Source organism: Sciurus vulgaris, assembly GCF_902686455.1.
Source record: "Sciurus vulgaris genome assembly, chromosome: 1".
Taxonomy (NCBI): Eukaryota; Metazoa; Chordata; class Mammalia; order Rodentia; family Sciuridae; genus Sciurus; species Sciurus vulgaris.
In genome coordinates this window covers 570,258-587,027 of record NC_136461.1, presented here as the reverse complement: position 1 = coordinate 587,027, position 16,770 = coordinate 570,258, and the positions used below count along the sequence as shown (strand labels likewise).

General features: G+C 64.2%; 2 protein-coding genes across 5 annotated transcripts; one reads left to right on the top strand and one right to left on the bottom strand.

Annotated features, from left to right (window-relative positions):
* The first annotated feature begins 169 nt into the window (after positions 1-169).
* On the top strand, positions 170-11,543 carry DVL1 (dishevelled segment polarity protein 1). 4 transcript variants are annotated; one of them, XM_079149270.1, is made up of 16 exons: positions 170-617; positions 6,017-6,086; positions 6,329-6,450; positions 6,664-6,767; positions 6,897-7,035; positions 7,169-7,262; positions 7,327-7,396; positions 7,462-7,601; positions 7,671-7,747; positions 7,826-7,893; positions 8,024-8,176; positions 8,534-8,665; positions 8,779-8,946; positions 9,019-9,225; positions 9,912-9,950; positions 10,450-10,590. In XM_079149270.1, exons 1-15 carry the CDS (start codon positions 448-450, stop codon positions 9,920-9,922), a joined length of 1,725 nt encoding a protein of 574 aa, XP_079005396.1. In that variant the 5' UTR covers positions 170-447; the 3' UTR covers positions 9,923-9,950; positions 10,450-10,590. The 4 variants fall into 4 exon arrangements, with proteins under 4 accessions (XP_079005396.1, XP_079005394.1, XP_079005393.1 ...); XM_079149268.1 differs by lacking the exon at positions 9,912-9,950 and having other exon boundaries at positions 172-617; positions 8,024-8,101; positions 10,450-11,543; XM_079149267.1 differs by lacking the exon at positions 9,912-9,950 and having other exon boundaries at positions 172-617; positions 10,450-11,543.
* Positions 11,142-16,766, bottom strand: TAS1R3 (taste 1 receptor member 3). The gene is made up of 6 exons (XM_079149435.1): positions 15,263-16,766; positions 14,862-15,162; positions 13,980-14,783; positions 13,649-13,852; positions 13,405-13,525; positions 11,142-13,286 (listed from the first exon to the last, which is right to left on the bottom strand). The coding sequence occupies exons 1-6, from the start codon at positions 15,451-15,453 to the stop codon at positions 12,295-12,297; spliced, it is 2,613 nt and encodes an 870-aa protein (XP_079005561.1). The 5' UTR covers positions 15,454-16,766; the 3' UTR covers positions 11,142-12,294.
* Positions 16,767-16,770: the final 4 nt, after the last annotated feature.

Below are 16,770 nucleotides of genomic sequence, written 5' to 3'. Positions count from 1 at the left end.
GGAGCCCGCGCGGGCGTGCACACCGTGCCCTCCGCCCGCCCCGCGTGCACACCGCGCCCCACCCGCGCGCCCCGCCCCGCCCCGCCGCCCCGCGCGTGCGCAGCCCCGCCCGCCCCGCCGCGGGCGGCCGGTGACGTCAGCCGGCTCTCGGGCGCCCCCGCGGGCCGCGCGCTCAGGCCGGCCGGCGGTCCTTGAACGGCGCGGCCCGAGGGGGCGGCGGGCAGCGGCGGCCCTCCGTGCTGCGTCCGTCGCGCCCGCTCCGGGGCCGGCGGCGGATGGGCGGCCGCGGGCCGCGGGGCAGCGGCCGGAGCGCGGGCGGGAGCCGGGGGCGCGCGGGGGCCTCGGCGCGGCCGGGCGGGGCGCGGGCCGGCGGGCGGGGAGCGCGCCCCGTGTCCGAGCCGCGGGCCGGGCCCTGAGCGCCGCGCGGGCTCGCGCCGCCGCCGCGCCATGGCGGAGACCAAGATCATCTACCACATGGACGAGGAGGAGACGCCGTATCTGGTCAAGCTGCCCGTGGCCCCCGAGCGCGTCACGCTGGCCGATTTCAAGAACGTGCTCAGCAACCGGCCGGTGCACGCCTACAAATTCTTTTTCAAGTCCATGGACCAGGACTTCGGGTCAGTGGGTTGCTCGGCCTGGGCGGGCGCGAGTGGGCACCTGTCCGTGTCGGGCAGGGCGTGGGGTCTGGGCTGTCAGCGAGCTTGGGCGCCCGCGGCCCGGCTGCGCCTCCGTGCAGGGTGTGGACGGGGCCTGGGTCTGCTCCAACACTTTAGTGGCCCTTGGTGTGTGTGCTCAAAAGTCTGTGCCGAGCTGGGGACCCTCGGGCCCTGACTGCCAGCGGGAGCCAGAGCACTCTGGACGATGGGCAGGTGGGGGCCCCGGTTTCCTGACTGCAGGCCACCTGGCCCCCTGTTCCCTGATAGTCCACCCCAAACCTAAGCCCCTTCTTGGTCCTGTTCAGGCTCAGGACATGCGGACTGTTTTCTGTGGGGCGGGAACTAGGGCTCAGGGCAGGCCTGGGGTCAGGGGGCTGGGGTGAGGGGAGGGTCAAGCCTGGAGGAGTTGGGTAGGACAGGTCGCAGCACCCACTGGATCCCCCAGTTGGGACTGGGGATGTGGAGTGGGTGCAACAGGGACCCCAAGCAGTCTGCTGAGAGGCGCAGAAGTTTTTGGAGTCTTAGGGCAGGCTCCTCCTCCAGGGCACCTGGACAGGGCAGAGATTAGGACCACCCACCCTTCCCTGAGGTTCCTGGCTGCTGGGTCTGGGTCCCTCCTTGCATTCTTTTGAGAAGCCCAGACTGTCTGCTGACTTGGGCCAGGATCTTGGAGCAAGCAGACTTGGTGGCCTTCCTGGGAGAAGGGACTTCCCACTTGTGCTGAGCTGGGCCTCTGGGACTGGGCGCAGGAGGTGGCTGTCCAGTAGGGCCTGACCCAGCACAGCCACAGAAACCTGAGTCTCCCCTCAGCAATGCTGAGGGGGGAGGAATCACTGAGGCCCCGTGGGCCGAGCAGGTGTGCCAGGCGCCCTCAGGCAAGCAGTGTCCTTGTGTATGGCCGTGTCTTGGGACTGTGACATTGAGGCCATTTCCTGGATTCTGTGCTTGCACAGTCCCTGGGAAGCCCCAGGTCAGGTCACACCTGGGCTACTCAGTGATTCTGGGGTCCTGAGAGCCTTTTGGACAACTGGACTCTCTTGTCCTCCCAATCCCCTACCCCCACCCAGGAGAAGCAGAGGGGAGGATGTGTCCTTGGCTATCCCCAGCACGGGTGCTCCTGCTGCCTGAGGTCAGGGCCTGGGGTGCTCACGTCTGACCTGCCTTCTCCGGCTGAGCACCCTCCCACAGTCCCTGCACTCCTCTGGGACTGGGCGTCTCTGGCTTCCAGCATGGGGTGTGTGAAAGGGTGCTTCGGTTTTTAACTTAGTTTATTAATATAGCAAAAATCATCCAAGTCACCAATGTTCTTCTGTGTAAACTCATGCCCCTAGGGAGGGTGCCATGAGGAGTGTGCCCTACCCCAGGTTGCCACTCAGAGCCACTCGGGGTGCATCTCTCAGGGACCCCACTCTGTTCCTGACCCCTGGGGGCTGTGCCCCACAGCACACTGGCAGAGCTGTGCCTCTGGCAGACCCGGAGGACTAGGTGCCCTCACTGAGGAGGGGTGGGTCCATTGGGGTCTTGAATAAGAAGTTCTTTGGGGTGTTTGGGAAGGCTTGGGAATGGTTGGGGTGGGAACAGAGAGAAGGCAGAACTTAGAGGCACAGCCTGGGGACCTCTGGTGCCCAAGAGAACTGGGTTCAGAGGGAAGGTCAGAGGTTAAGGCTGGGCTGGCATGGCATTGAGCGGATGGGATGGCCTCATTTTGCCTCCTGGCTGATGACCTGGTGTTCTTAGGACCCTAAAGGAAGACCTCTGTCAGCTGCTTCCCTCCTCTCGAGTTCTACCTGCAGGACTCCAAACTCTGTCTAGTCTACAGAATCATTTATTCAGTGGAATAAATTTCCTGTGGGAAGGGCTGGCCAGTCCCTCAAACTTCAGCATAAATGAACACCAGCCTGGAAGTTTCCCTACATGTCAGGTGAATCTAGCTTGGCTTTGGGGGTGAGAAAGCCAGTCCTGACGGTGCTGGGCAGTGTTCCCAGGGCCAGGCCCAGACTGGCTGCTGTGAGGAGTACCCTGGTGGGTCTGGGTCTCCTGCTTCAACTGTGTTATCCGCTGTGGGCTAGCCCTGGGTCCCTGAGCTTCTGCTGACCATACCTGGCCATGAATAAGGAGCAGAGCCTGCCCTGCGCTGGGCCTCACTCCCCATATGTATCTTTGGCCAATCAGGTGAAGGTTCCCCCCACCCCAGTGACCCAGGGCTTAGAGGCAAGGACCTCTGGAGGGTCCCATAGAAGTGTCCTGTGTTGGATCTAGTGATTGGAAGTGCAGGGTGGGCACCCAGGCAGAGGAGCAAGGGTATGTGATCCAGGCCCAGAGACTGGGGGCGGGGTGGTGGTCCTGGCAAGGGTAAGGGGTGGGAGCCCTTGATTCCGTGGCCACCTGCCTGTGGGCACAAGTGTTCTGAGGGTTCCTCATGGTCCATAGGGCTGACCCAGAGTGTCTGAGCGTCTCTTACTTTGCTCTCCTAAGCTGTGCCATCTGGAGTCAGCGACTCAGCCTTTCTGTGCCTCTTATATCTCCCTGGTGTTGAAAGTCTGGGCAGTTGTATACTGCCCAGTTGTGGGGACACTTGGGCCTATGTTGCTTCAGCCTGGAGAAGTGCCACTTGCCCGGTGTCTCTTGGTGGGAGCCTGTTGCTGGTGAGGCCACAGGCCCGGGACAAGGGCCCAGTGCACCCCAAGGCCTAGTGGGAGTTGGGGCCCTGACTCATGGGTACCCATAGGGGCCTCCTTGAGGGCTCAGGATGGCTCTGTCCCTGGCCCTGTGCCAGCCTACTCTGTGGGGAGGGAGTGCACTGGAGCCATGCCACTGGGAGGCTGGCCTGGGGTCTGCTGTGGCCTCTCAAGGACCTGGGGTTCTTCTTGGCCAGTTGGTACTGGGCTCTGAGAACCCTGCCTTAGAGTGGATTCCTCCCTGGGTGGGTTGCAGAGCAGCAGGTGGAACCCAGCAGCCACAGATTCGAGGTTAACCAGGACCTCCTTAGGAATTCTAGGTTGGGGGTGCTCTGGGCAGCTGCCCCAGGGGTCAGCAAGGCAGCTGAGACCATTGCCACCAGGAGGCCAGGTTCTCAAGGAATCCAGGGTGTTGAGGCTTGGCAGTAGCCTCTGCTTCTCGTCAGTCCTGACCCTGTTTTGCTCCTGGGAGGCTGTGCTGGCTGCTGGGTGCAGCCTCACACCCTGCTGAGAGACCACTTCCATACTGTCTGGGCCCCTGCCCTGTTCTTCTCCTGCCCTAGGTCAGCCACGTCCAGGTAGAAGGCAAGACTTGGGTTGCACAGACTGGGGAACCTGAGGGGCAGGGCTGCTGGCCATGTGGGACAGGAGCCATGACTGAGGTAGCCCTGCTCCCCTGGAGGCCCTGGCTGGGGAGGTTTGGGAGGGGAGTGGCCCTGCAGGGGACCCGGCGGCCTGCCCGGTGATGCTGGGGTTGCTTCTGTTCCCTGGGTCATAGAGGGCTGGGGCTTGGGCATGGAAGGGAGAGGCTGCTCAGGGCTACTTGGGCCATTGCTGGGCTGATGTGGGGACCCTTGCTGGCATCAGCTGTGGGCAGGTTCCCAAGCTGCAAGGTGGAGGACTTGCTGAGCCCTGTCCATCGACTGTAGTGGGCAGAACCCCTGGCGCTCAAGGGCTCCCCTGCCCCACCCTCAGCAGCCCCAGGTCTCTCCAAGCTGACAGCCTCTTTTGAGGCCTCCTGAGCCAGCCAGGACTGGGGTTGCAGCCTTCCCTGGAAGACTCCCCGTTCAGAGGGCTGTGGCCAGTGAGTAGAGACATGGATATTGAGAGGGTCCTGAGAAATGACTCTCTCTGCCCAGTGAGTGTCTGCCTCATTGGCATGGGGCCTTATGGGGCCTCTGGGGGCAGCAGCAGGACCACAGAGGGGTGTACCCTCCTTCCCAGGCTGGCCATGACTGCCAACCACTCTCCCCTTGGCTTGGGGCCTCATCCCAGTGGGTGGCTAGGTTAGGCCTTGCTTCCTGGGTGGGTGGGTGGAGAGTAGCCAGTTCCACAGGGGCCTCCTGCCACCTGCTGCTGCCCAGGGCAAGCTGGGTGGAGGTGTCCTGGGGCCAGTGGGCCTGGAGTGGCAGGCAGGGGAGGCCTGTCCTGGCATTAGGCCCACCAGGCCAGGAGGCTGCTTCCTGCCAGGTGGGTGTCCAGGCCAGTGTGGTCTCCCGGCCCCTGTTTCTCTGCTAGGCTGAGTCCTGGGTGTGGGCAGCCCACTGTGCTTGGCAGAGCTGAGTGCCAGGTGGTAGGATGCTGGGCGTTGGAGGCTGCAGCCCCTGCCCAGCCACCTTTGCCCTTTGAACCCTGACCCAGGTCGTCTGGCCTTCCTCCCTGTTTGCACTCCTTCTGAACCTTGCTTGGGTGCCCTCTGCCCTCCTGTAGCCCATCTGCCCAGGGGCAGCATTAAGACAGGCCTGGACATTGAGCAATGCATATAGCCAGGGCTTGGTCAGCTCTGTCCCTGGTTACTCTGGTCCTCAGATTGGGGGAGACCATGGGCCCCTGAGAGTTGGGGCTGGTCTAGTGCATATGGGTCTGTTTTCTCTCCCTGGCATGATCCAGGGATGACCCAGAAGGGCAGCAGATTGCCCTCAGGGCCTGTGTGCCTTCTCTGACCACCCTAGTCTATACAAGGGCCTGGCCATCCCCGCACCTTGCTGAGGCCAGCTGTGAACCAGGCCCTGCTCCTGGGCTGGGGGGATGCAGGGAAGGCCTCTAGTGCCAGCAGATACTGGGCAGGCGCTACGTGCATCATATGGGCCCAGAGCCCATGGGAGCTGGAGAGAGGGTCGCTGGGAAGCTGGTGGGGAGAGGAGTCTGGGGCCAAGTGGGCAGGAGTGCAAGGCTGGCGGGGGGTAATCTGGAGTGGCTGTAAGGCAGAGCTGTGTGGCACATGTGGGTTTGGGGTGAGGGATGTGAAAGAGCCAAGGGGCCCATGAGTGCCATGTGGCCGTGGTGAGAGACTTCTGGGTGGGCTTCTGTGGGGACTCAGGACAGGGTGTAGGGCTAGGGGCTGAACCAGGGTCACCATGGGGAGGTGTCTGAGATGGGGCCAGGGAAGGACAGGAGCTGGGAAGCCAGGCCCTTCCTAGGAGCCTCACTCCCTCAGCCCTTTGCCTGCTCCAGGTTGGCAGTGTGACCTGGGGGTGCAGACACGCTCTGGGCTTGCTCTGTGAATTGTCAACAGCCACTCTCTCCAATGTTGGGGTGCTGGGGCCAATGGAGGGTGACAAGACTCTCTGAGAGGAGAATATGCTGAGCAGGACATCCAGCGAAGGCATCTGGGGTGTGGTGGGCACCCCAGTCTCCGTGTTGGACCCAGGGGTGGGGTCTCATGCCCTCATCTGCCAGCAGGGTGGTGAAGGAGGAGATCTTCGATGACAATGCCAAGCTTCCCTGCTTCAATGGTCGCGTGGTTTCCTGGGTGAGCCCCTGGCTGGTCCATTGGAGGTCCCTGGGGGTGCCTGTGAGCTGCCCTGGGGACATTCCACAGGGATGGTGTCCGTGGTGGAGATTGGTGCTTTCCTTGGGGGAGAAGGTGGGTGTGGGGCTGGGTGATGGAGGTGTGGGCCTGGTGAGGCTCCTAGCAGAGGGCCTGAACCTGGGCATGCTGCATGGACAGTCAAGAGGAGGGAAGGTGTCCTGAGTCCCCCTCTCCTTCCACAGTTGGTCCTAGCTGAGGGTGCTCATTCCGATGTGGGGTCCCAGGGAACTGACTGCCACACAGACCTTCCCCCAGCCCTTGAGCGCACAGGTGGCATTGGAGACTCCCGGCCACCCTCCTTCCAGTAAGGATCCTCACTGGACCAAGCCCTGCCCCCTGGGTGCCTGCCACCCTAGGGCCACTCTCCCGGAGGGAAGGAGGTGTCACTGGGGCAGGGCCCATGGAGTGGGACAGACAGCTGCTGGGCCAGTTCCCCCTGGTGCAGGGAGGGTCTGGAAGACTTTTGAGGTGCTGGTGGCCTGGCCTGCCCCATCCCACCCACTTCCTGTCTGCGCAGCCCAAATGTGGCCAGCAGTCGTGATGGAATGGACAATGAGACCGGCACAGAGTCCATGGTCAGTCACCGGCGGGAGCGAGCCCGAAGGCGGAACCGAGAGGAAGGTGCTATGGCTTTGTCTGCCACAATCCTCCTGGGACCCCTGAGGCATAACCCAGGGCCCTGCCAACAGACTGCTCAGGCCCTGGCACCCCTGGGCCCTGTGTTCAACTCCCACCCCGCCACCCCCACAGCTGTCCGGACCAATGGGCACCCGAGGGGTGACCGCCGGCGGGACCTGGGACTGCCTCCCGACAGTGCATCCACCGTGCTGAGCAGTGAGCTGGAATCTAGCAGCTTCATGGACTCGGACGAGGAGGACAACACCAGCCGGTGCGGTGGGGGTGTGCGTGCCTGTGCCTGTGCTGGGTGGCAGTGCTGGGCGCAGGGCCTGGGTGCACGGCCTGGGCGCATGTGCGGGAGCTGAACCTGTGGCCGACCCCTGACCTCTGACCCCTGCTGCCAGACTGAGCAGCTCCACCGAGCAGAGCACCTCTTCCCGGCTCATCCGGAAGCACAAGCGCCGGCGTCGGAAGCAGCGCCTGCGGCAGGCGGACCGGGTAGGTGCTGGGCCGCAGGTGGCGGGGCGCGGCCCCTGCAGTGGCTCACCAGGTCCCTCCACAGGCCTCCTCCTTCAGCAGCATCACCGACTCCACCATGTCCCTGAACATCATCACCGTCACGCTCAACATGGGTGAGGCTTGGCGCTGGGCTGGGGGGGCGGGCGGGGCGGCCAGCTGCTCACGGCCCCTCCCACAGAGCGGCACCACTTCCTGGGCATCAGCATCGTGGGCCAGAGCAACGACCGCGGCGACGGGGGCATCTACATCGGCTCCATCATGAAGGGCGGGGCCGTGGCCGCCGACGGCCGCATCGAACCCGGCGACATGCTGCTGCAGGTGCGGGAGTGGGGCTGGGGCTGGGTCGTGCCCCCTGCCCCGCGCTGCCCTAACTCCCCCGCCCCCCAGGTGAATGACGTCAACTTCGAGAACATGAGCAACGACGACGCCGTGCGGGTGCTGCGGGAGCTCGTGTCCCAGACGGGGTGAGGGGCCTCCCCGGGGCGCGGGCACGCGGGCGGGAGGGGCGTGCGGGCCTCACCCACCTGACCGCCCGCCCGCAGGCCCATCAGCCTCACAGTGGCCAAGTGCTGGGACCCGACCCCCCGCAGCTACTTCACCATCCCGAGGGGTGAGTGACCCCGGGGGGCGGGGGGGGCGGGGCTCCGGAGCCAGCCTGAAGGGCCTCTCTCCTCTCCCCTGCGCCCTGCCTCCTGACCTGGTCCGCCCGCCCATCGCCTGCTGCCCTGCGGCGCTGTCAGCTGACCCTGTGCGGCCCATCGACCCTGCCGCCTGGCTGTCCCACACCGCGGCGCTGACGGGAGCCCTGCCCCGCTACGGTGCGAGCCCCTGCTCCAGCGCCGTCTCGCGCACCAGCTCCTCCTCACTAACCAGCTCCGTGCCCGGCGCCCCGCGTGAGTGGCAGCTCGCAGCCCGGGGTGGGAGTCAGGGCAGAAGGGCAGGGTCGCCAGCCTGGAGCCCAGCGCCTGCTGCCTGGGGGCCCTTCCAGGGCCTTGCCTGGGGTGGGGGACGTGTGTGGCCCTCTGCTTTCCTGCCAATAACATGACTAACTCCTGAGCTTGCAGGGAGGTGGCCCTGGGGAGGGGAGGAGCCCTGCTCTGGTCTGCAGGGCTGGTGGCCTTGCCCAGGTGTGGTCCCAGAACCTGTGGAGAGTGTTGCGGGGCTGAGACGAAGGCCCCGCCTGGCCCCTGCCCACTCCCTGGTCCTCCCGCGGGGCAGCTGCCCGTGGCTGAGGGAGTTGTGTCCCACAGAGCTGGAGGAGGTGCCCCTGACGGTGCAGAGCGACATGAGCACTGTCGTCCGGGTCATGCAGCTGCCGGACTCGGGACTGGAGATCCGGGACCGCATGTGGCTCAAGATCACCATCGCCAACGCTGTCATCGGTGAGTCCCTGCTGGGTCCACCTAGCTGGCAGTGGGGGCAGGGGCCCAGTCCACTCCTCCTCAGGGCAGGCGGCCCAGAGTGCCCTGGCCTGACGCAGCGGGCGTGGGGCCAGGGGCGGACGTGGTGGACTGGCTGTACACCCACGTGGAGGGCTTCAAGGAGCGGCGAGAGGCCAGGAAGTACGCCAGCGGCATGCTGAAGCACGGCTTCCTGCGGCACACGGTCAACAAGGTCACCTTCTCTGAGCAGTGCTACTACGTCTTCGGGGACCTGTGCAGCAGTGAGTGAGGCTGCCTGGTGGGCCCACCCATGGCCCCTGTGCCACCCTCACCTGCCCCCTCTCTCCTGCCAGATCTCGCAGCCCTGACCCTCAACAGCGGCTCCAGTGGAGCCTCCGATCAGGACACTCTGGCCCCTCTGCCCCACCCAGCAGCACCCTGGCCCCTGGGTCAGGGCTATCCCTACCAGTACCCAGGGCCCCCGCCCTGCTTCCCGCCCGCCTACCAGGACCCTGGCTTTGGCTACGGCAGCGGCAGTGCTGGCAGCCAGCAGAGCGAAGGTGAGACCCAGGCCCTGCCTCTGCCCTGCCCCTAGCTGGCTGCCCTGCTGCTGCTGCCCTCGCACTCTTGCTGTGTGCCCGCAGGGGCAGGCACCTAACCAGAGCCCATCAGGATAGGGTTGAGTCCAGGTGGGGACCTCAAGCACTGGCGGCCTGGGAGCTTGTGCCTGGCGGGGACAGGGCTGGTGTTCCAGGTGTGGCAGACCTGGGCTAGGAGGTGGTGAGAAGGGAGCAGGGGTGGGGGTGGCCCTGGGCATCGAGAGGGGTCACTCACCAGGCCCTGGGACACACAGGAGGACAGACCGTGTCCCCTGTGGAACCTGCAGCTCAGCAAGGAGACAGTGCCTCAGAAGACCCTGCCCCAGGACCTGAGGGCGGGGGGGGGCGGGGTTCCCAGAGAGGTGGCTTGCCGGAGCAGAGGCCTGAGGCCAAGTGGGACCCATAAGGCCAGTGGCCGTGCCTACAGGGTCTGGGGAGAGATCCAGGCAGCCACCCGATCAGGACAGGAGAGGAGAGGTGGGCCAGAGGGTGGCAGTGCCCAGGGGAAGCTGTTGGGTGTCCGTGAGCCCTGGACAGGCCCTTGCAGCCATCCAGCCCTACCCAGCCATGGTCAGGCCCCGCTGGTGGCGGGTGTGAGTGCCTAGCTGGTGTGTGACTCATGTATCCCTTGCTTTGTGCTGAGCAAGCCTTAGACTGAAGGACTAGCGGAGTGGACCCTCGGGCCGGTAAGCCAGGGTCCCCCCCGGCGTCCCTCTTGGCGTATCCCTGGCCAGCCTTTGTCCTCAGGTTTCCACCACTTCCTGGGAGCCCAGGACAGGGGCTGAGCCAATTAGCTGTCCAGGGCCCTGGGATTGGGTGGACAGTAGGTCTTCGGGTGGGAGCCCAGGAGGGCTGACGTGTCTGCCAGGCACACGGGGTCTCTGCTAGTGCCTCAGCTGCTCGGCTGCAAGACCAGCCCTCGGTCGGAGTGTTGGGGTGAGGTGCGGGGCACTGGGCTGGCCCTGTGTCGCTGCTGCCTGCCACTGCCCCCTTGCCTCTGCAGCTGCTCCTGCTTCTTGGGGTGGGGCCAGCCCTGCCCTGTGTCTGCATGGCTGCCCCTCACATTCCACCTGCTCAGGCCCACCTAGTCCTGCCCCTTCCTGTCTGCCGGGAGCAGCCAGGGATCCTGGAAGTGGCCAGGCCTGCTACTGACCTTGTTATCCCCCTCTACCTTCTCACCCCCAGGGAGCAAAAGCAGTGGGTCCACCCGGAGCAGCCGTCGGGCCCCAGGCCGAGAGAAGGAGCGCCGGGCAGCTGGAGCTGGGGGCAGTGGCAGCGAGTCAGACCACACGGTGCTGAGTGGGTCGGGAGGTACTGGCTGGCGGGAGCGGCCAGTCAGCCAGCTCAGCCGGGGCAGCAGCCCCCACAGCCAGGTCTCAGCGGCTGCCCCAGGGCTCCCCCCACTGCACCCCCTGACCAAGGCCTATGCAGTGGTGGGTGGGCCACCTGGCGGGCCACCTGTCCGGGAGCTGGCTGCTGTCCCCCCAGAGTTGACAGGCAGTCGCCAGTCCTTCCAAAAGGCCATGGGGAACCCCTGTGAGTTCTTCGTGGATATCATGTAACTGGCGGCCTGTGCCTCAGCCCCGCCCGTGCACCAGGAGCTATGTGGGCCTACTGGTGGTGGCTGGCCAGGGTGGTGGGAGCAGGCTGGATGTGAGGGCTTAGGGCAGCCCCGTCACTGCAGTCTGGGGTCTCCTGTGGCACAGCAGCTTGTGTCTGCAGAGCCTTGTGGGGGAGACGGTCTCTGTCCTCGGCCCGAGCCTCAGGGACCTTCTGACCCCTGCCATGGAGATGACCTCCCTTGGGGATGAGCAGCCCTCTTGGGCTCTGTGTTGCTCCCACTCTTCCAGAGCCGTGTAAAAGTGGGTCTGAAGCCCTCCTCACCCACCAGCCCAGGTGGAGACCTTGAGCGGCAGGATTGGAGCCCAGAGTGGGATCTAACTTATTTATTTATTGGTGGCCTGCCCGCTCTGGGGGGTGGCTGGTCAGCTGCCCCCTTCCCTGCCCAGCTGGGGCTGCTGCATGTTCCCCTGCCCTCCTGGGACTAGCGAGGGGGGAGCACAGGCTGCGGCTGCAAGTGTGTGGCGAATGGTGGGGGCAGGTCAGGGGCCCGGGGCACCCTGCACACCGCGACTCCCTCGGCCCTCGTGCCGTGGTCTCAGCACACCTGGCCCCGCTCACCACGCTGTAGATACTGTGTCAGCCTCGCGTCCAGTCATGTAGAGCCGCTTCTGTGTAAATGCTATTTTAAACACTAAAAAGCGTTTAATTTTATGGGACTCATGTGTGAGCTATGTCCCTTCTCTAGCTGGGTTGCCTCTGAATTCAGGGCCCAAGGGGTGAGTCTGGAGCTGACCCTGGTCTCTGACCCAAGGTCCTGGACAGTTGCTGTCCTCTAGTTTCTGCGTCTGTGAGGCTCTGTCCCTGGTGCTGGATGGCAGTGGGGGGTCCTGGCGGCAGTTTTCTGTCCTTGGTGCTGGCTCCTGGCTCCAGGGGTCTCAGCAGCCGGCGCTGGCCATGGTGCTGACCCCTCCCCCCCCACCACTTGGGCTCTGTCCACGGTGCTGGCTTGGATAGGCCAGGGAGAAAGGAGGCCCCCTCTTCCGTGAGGAGCCCTCTGCCCTACTGGCCCTCCCTCCCATCCTGTCCTAGTCACATGCCCAGGCTCACCTTCTACTCCTGTAACACCTGTAGGGGTGCTGGGTAGAGGACCCAGGCTGGACACAGCCAGGCGAGCAGCACTCTGTCTGGCCACCAGTGACTGACCAGGGCATTGCTGAGCTCACAGTGTGCCTGCAGGTCTCAAGGCACCCTCTGTGGGCCACCTGGTCAGGCTTTTGTTGGCAGAGTCAAGGACAGAGCTGACCTCTTGATGCCTGGGGTGGGGTCACAGGACCTGTCCCATGTCATGGTGTCATGGTGGGGTCAGGGTCTGCAGACGATTTGGGGTCAGAAGCCAGAGCTGGAGGGTCTTTGTGGGGGCACAGTCTGGGGGCTGCTGGGTTTGGGGGGTCTCTACTAGGGCTGGGTTCACTGGGCATCAGGTTGTGGGGTTGAGGGTCCTTCGTTTCTTTGAGGCCCCTCCCCACTCCCACTCCCGCCCATGTCCCTGGTATCCCTAGAACCTGCCCCCAGGAAGAACTCAGGGGTGTTGAGCCTGGGCCACCACAGAAGCAGGTAGCACTTGGGCAGATGGAAGGCAGCCAGGATGCCCAGGGCACAGAGGAGGATGGCACCCATCTGCACAGCAGGCTGGTAGACCACCTGAACGTTGGTCAGGAGGGGCACAAAGGAGACCCAGGTGATGAAGTAGGCTAGCATGGCAAAGGTGAGGCCACGGGCTTGGTTGTAGCGGCCAGGCTGGCTCTGCACCAGGAAGGTGCCCAAGAAGCAGAGGAAGGCCAGTGAGGCATTGGTGATGTGCACCAGGCCCAGGCTCACCCAGGAGCGCACGTGGCAGTGCACCAGAGCCTCAGTGGGCAGCACCGTCCAGTCTGTCACCACCTCCGGTGGGAAAGCCACCAGATACCAGGCACACAGCACTGCCTCCATCAGGATGGCTAGAAGCACCACCAGCCAGGCCCAGGGACCCTGCAAGTGGCCATGCAGCCAGGTTGCCCAACTTGGTGGCAGTTCTGACTCCACAAAGGTGTCTGCTGCTTGCAGGAAGAGCGTGCTCAGGCAGCCAGTGAGTGGGAGGTGTGCCAGGGGCTGCTGGGCGAGGCAGCTGGCTGGGCTGGGCCAGCCTGGGAACAGGAGGACGCTGAGGCAGACAAGGCCCAGGCAGGCCAGGCCAAAGCAGGCCAGCGGCCCCCCTGAGGCCTGAACCAGTGGGCTGTCCCGATGGTAGATGAAGAGCCCTAGAGTGGCCAGTGCCAGGCTTAGTGCCAGGCTGAGCAGCAGGAGCAGCAGGAGCACAGCCGGCTCCCCCCATGCCAGGAACCTGGGCCTGCGGGGAAAGCAGCGGGTACTCCGCTCCGGGGACCACTGGTCCTGGCCACATCGGGTGCAAGCGAAGTCATCTGCAGGGGAGGAGAGAGGGTCCTGGGGGCTGGTGCTGGGGTCACATCTCCCCAGCCAGGCCCCACTGTGCACCCTTTCTGGGCTCTGAGCTGTGCAGACCGTGGCTGGGTGGCTCACCGAGGCTCTGCCGGTAGCTGCCTGCCTCGCAGTCCACGCAGTCGTAGCAGCAGGAGTGGAAGCCCTTCACGCGGCGGACCTGACCCTCCTCACACTGCCGGGAGCACTGGGATGTGGGCGCCTGGCATGGAGCAACAGCATCTGGCTCTGCCCACGGCTGTCCTGAGACCAGGGACTCCTGTCCCCAAGTCTGGCCCAGCCCTGGGGCACCACTGTGGTGGGGACCCATGTGCCTCATGCTCACCTGGTTGCCTGGTGTGTGCCAGTGCATCTGTGAGGGCTGCAGCCAAAGGCTGCCATTGAAGGTGCCCACAGTGCGCAGCCTGGGCGTCGACCTCTGCCACACCCACATCTTCAGGTCATACTCCATGTCCACGTTTCCACTGGCATCGAACTGCAGTGCCAGGCCTCGAGCACGGAAGCTCATGTTGTACATGTTCTCCAGGAGCTGGGGGGTGCATGTCGGGGGAGCAGGGCTGACCCTTGAGCCACCTCCAGCCAGGATGGGCTTTGACCCTGCCCATAGCCCAGTGCTGCTTCAAGGGGCCAGCAGCGAGCCTGGAGCTGCATCCTACCTGCCAGGGCCGCACAGGCTCCTGCGTGGGGCAGCTTGTGGGGCTGCACCGCAGTGTGTTGTGGAGGGCCTGAGCCACACTGTACACAGCTGCATAGGTGGCGAAAATCTGGTGGTGCAGCTGCCCGGCCGACAGGTTCTGCAGCAGCCCTGTTGACAGGTTCCGCAGCGTGATGTGGTCACAGTGGGGGCAGCGCGGCCCTACCACGTGCTCCTCCAGGTCTGGCTTATCATCCAGCGAGGCACAGAAGGCTGGGTCAGAGGCCAAGGCCAGGTGTGTCTCCACATACTGCGAGAACTCAGACAGCTGGACGCCCCGCTGCAGAAAGCCAAGCACAGTGCCCACCTGGGCAATTCCAGGCAGTGTCATGACCAGGTCTGAGGTCAACCAGGCCTCACTGGCCACCCACACCTTTGGCGAGAGGCTGTGATGAATGCTGTAGCGCAAGAGGGCGTGGGCAGCCTGGGAGGAGGCAAACAGCACCACCACCTGCACGTTGCTCTGGTTCACCTGGTGCAGCACGTCCAGCACCTTGCCCAGCTGCAGGGCATCGGCGCTGAGCAGCGGCACCAGGCCCTCGTGTGCGATGCAGATGTTCTGTGCATTGGCCAGGCCCGAGAAGATGCTCAGGCCCTCCCGGCCATACTCGTCGTCACTGCCCAAGGCAGCCACCCAGTTCCACTCAAATTTCTGTAGCAGCTTCACCATGGCCTCCAGCTGCACCCGGTCGCTGGGCACCGTGCGGAAGAAGGATGGGAACGTCTCTCGGTTGCTCAGCCGATCCATGCTGGCACCGTAACTGACCTGTGGTGGCCAAAAGACCCCTGGCATGAGGGCTCCCTCAGGCAGGACCCAAGGGGGACACAGGAGAGGTGGGCCCACCTGTGGCATGAGGAAGAAGCTGAAGAACTTGCCCGTGATGAGGGCCAGCTCTGACGAATGGGGCCCGATGACCGCCAGCACGCGGGGCTGGTACTGCGTGTAGTTGCAGTAGGCAGCAATGCTGCCATTGCCTGCTTCTGCCAGGAACGTGAGGCTCGGCTTCATGGTGGCCATGGGCTCCGAGCATGTGTCGAAGAGGTCGTAGCCCAGGTACAGCCCCGGCAGCAGGGTGGAGCTGTTGTTGATCTCCTCCACAGCCATCTTCACGGCCATTGCCAGGAACAGGCCAAGGGATGAGAACCTGAAGCCACACGGGGCTGCGGTGGCTGCACCTCAAGCCCTGCTGGAGCACCCCAGACCTGGCATGCACCCACTGCCTGCCCCAGCTGCCCACTCTCTACCTGGTGCACACAATGCCATTGGGCTGCGTCCTGTGGCGGAGGCCAGCCTCCTCGGCTATCCCCAGGGGGAAGAGCCCACCCAGAATATAGTCCCCTTGCATCCTGAGTTGCCGTGACAGGCACAAGGAGGTCCCTGTCCCAAGGCCTAGGAGAGCTGCCAGGCCAAGGCCCAGCACAGCCAAACCTGGCATGGCAGGCAGTCGCTTCCAGCAAGGACAAATAAGTGTGCTGGACAGGAACCCCAGAGGTATGAGCCCAAGGGGAGGGAAAGAATTTGTTTAGCAAAGCACCGTGCTCCCGTGCCAATCCCCCAGGGGCCCCCAGCAATGTTGGCATGCAGGCCCTGAAAGTCTGTGCACACGGACTCTTAACGTGATAGCCACACTGGACTTTCTGGTCAACAGTGACCTGGCAGGCAGACGCGGTAACAAGACCCCCAAGACCTCCTTTCCTGGAGCAGCCTGCCAGCCGGGAGAGGAGGAGTTTAAGGCCCTGGGGTCTCAAGTGGCTGGGAGAGGCAAGGAGTGCCATGCCCTGGGGAGCTCTCTCCAGCCCCTTCAAATTCAAGCAGCATGGCCAGCAGTCAGGAGGCTGTAGGGGTGGCCTCGCCAGGCCTAAAGACCAGCTGGGAGGACAGCTGAACAGCCAGGCCTCTGCCCTACAGCTGGGGTGTGAAGTGGGTCTGGGGGTGGAGGGCAGACCCTTTGAGGGCCCAGCCATTCCTCTACAGGGATCTGATGCCTGGAAGCTGTGGGAACCCTATTACCAACTGTGCCCACTCGGTTGACCCCGGCCCAGGTACACTCATCTTGGCTGATGTGTAGGGGCCTCCCTCTGGGGACAGATTCATGCAAACAAGGGAGGAAAGGTCATAACCAAATGTGCTAGAGCAGCTGTAGGCACCCTGGGCCCCTTATCGGCCACAGTCTGGGGAGCCCTTGTGGGCAGTCCCCCAGCACTGGGAAGAGCTGGGGGCCCAGCACAGACTTATGGGGGGTGGAGCCTGGCCTGTGCCTCTTCGCTGCGGCTGCACAGTAAGGAACCCACAGTGCTCATGTGGGCACACCACACCCACACACAGCTGCACCTGCAGCCTTGCTCTCTGGCCAGTCCCAAGTGGACCCTGGATCCTGGCAGGTGTGGGCAGAGTTGGGTAGGGTGTGTGGCCCCAGTGGATCCTGAGCTTGGGGTGGAGTGCCAAGAGGACCCAGCCCAGTATGCATCCTCTTCCTGGCCAACCTACTGTCCTCCCAGAGAGCAGTCCCCACCTACTTTTGGCCCTGGACCGGGAAGACCTCTCTTCTGATGTACCTTCAGACCTGTCCTTCCTACCCATCCCCTCGTGTAGGTGACCCTGGGTGTCAGATGTCTCACCTGTAAAATGGGGATAACCTGGACTTCATGGTGGGGGGACCAAGCTAAAGCCTCCAGGAGCAAGCACAAGCCATGTCCCAGAGCTGGTTGCTGTCCTGGGTATGCCTTGTGTCCTTGTGGCTGAAAAAGCCTTG

Excerpts from the sequence above, each read along its gene's own strand:
- DVL1 (XM_079149267.1), top strand. The coding sequence starts at position 448 with ATGGCGGAGACCAAGATCATCTACCACATGGACGAGGAGGAGACGCCG. Across the intron at positions 7,894-8,023 it reads CTACTTCACCATCCCGAGGG|CTGACCCTGTGCGGCCCATC; the intron begins GTGAGTGACCCC and ends CGGCGCTGTCAG. Across the intron at positions 8,947-9,018 it reads CTTCGGGGACCTGTGCAGCA|ATCTCGCAGCCCTGACCCTC; the intron begins GTGAGTGAGGCT and ends CTCTCCTGCCAG.
- TAS1R3 (XM_079149435.1), bottom strand. The coding sequence starts at position 15,453 with ATGCCAGGTTTGGCTGTGCTGGGCCTTGGCCTGGCAGCTCTCCTAGGC. Across the intron at positions 15,163-15,262 it reads AATGGCATTGTGTGCACCAG|GTTCTCATCCCTTGGCCTGT; the intron begins GTAGAGAGTGGG and ends GTGTGGCTTCAG. Across the intron at positions 14,784-14,861 it reads GCTTCTTCCTCATGCCACAG|GTCAGTTACGGTGCCAGCAT; the intron begins GTGGGCCCACCT and ends TGGCCACCACAG.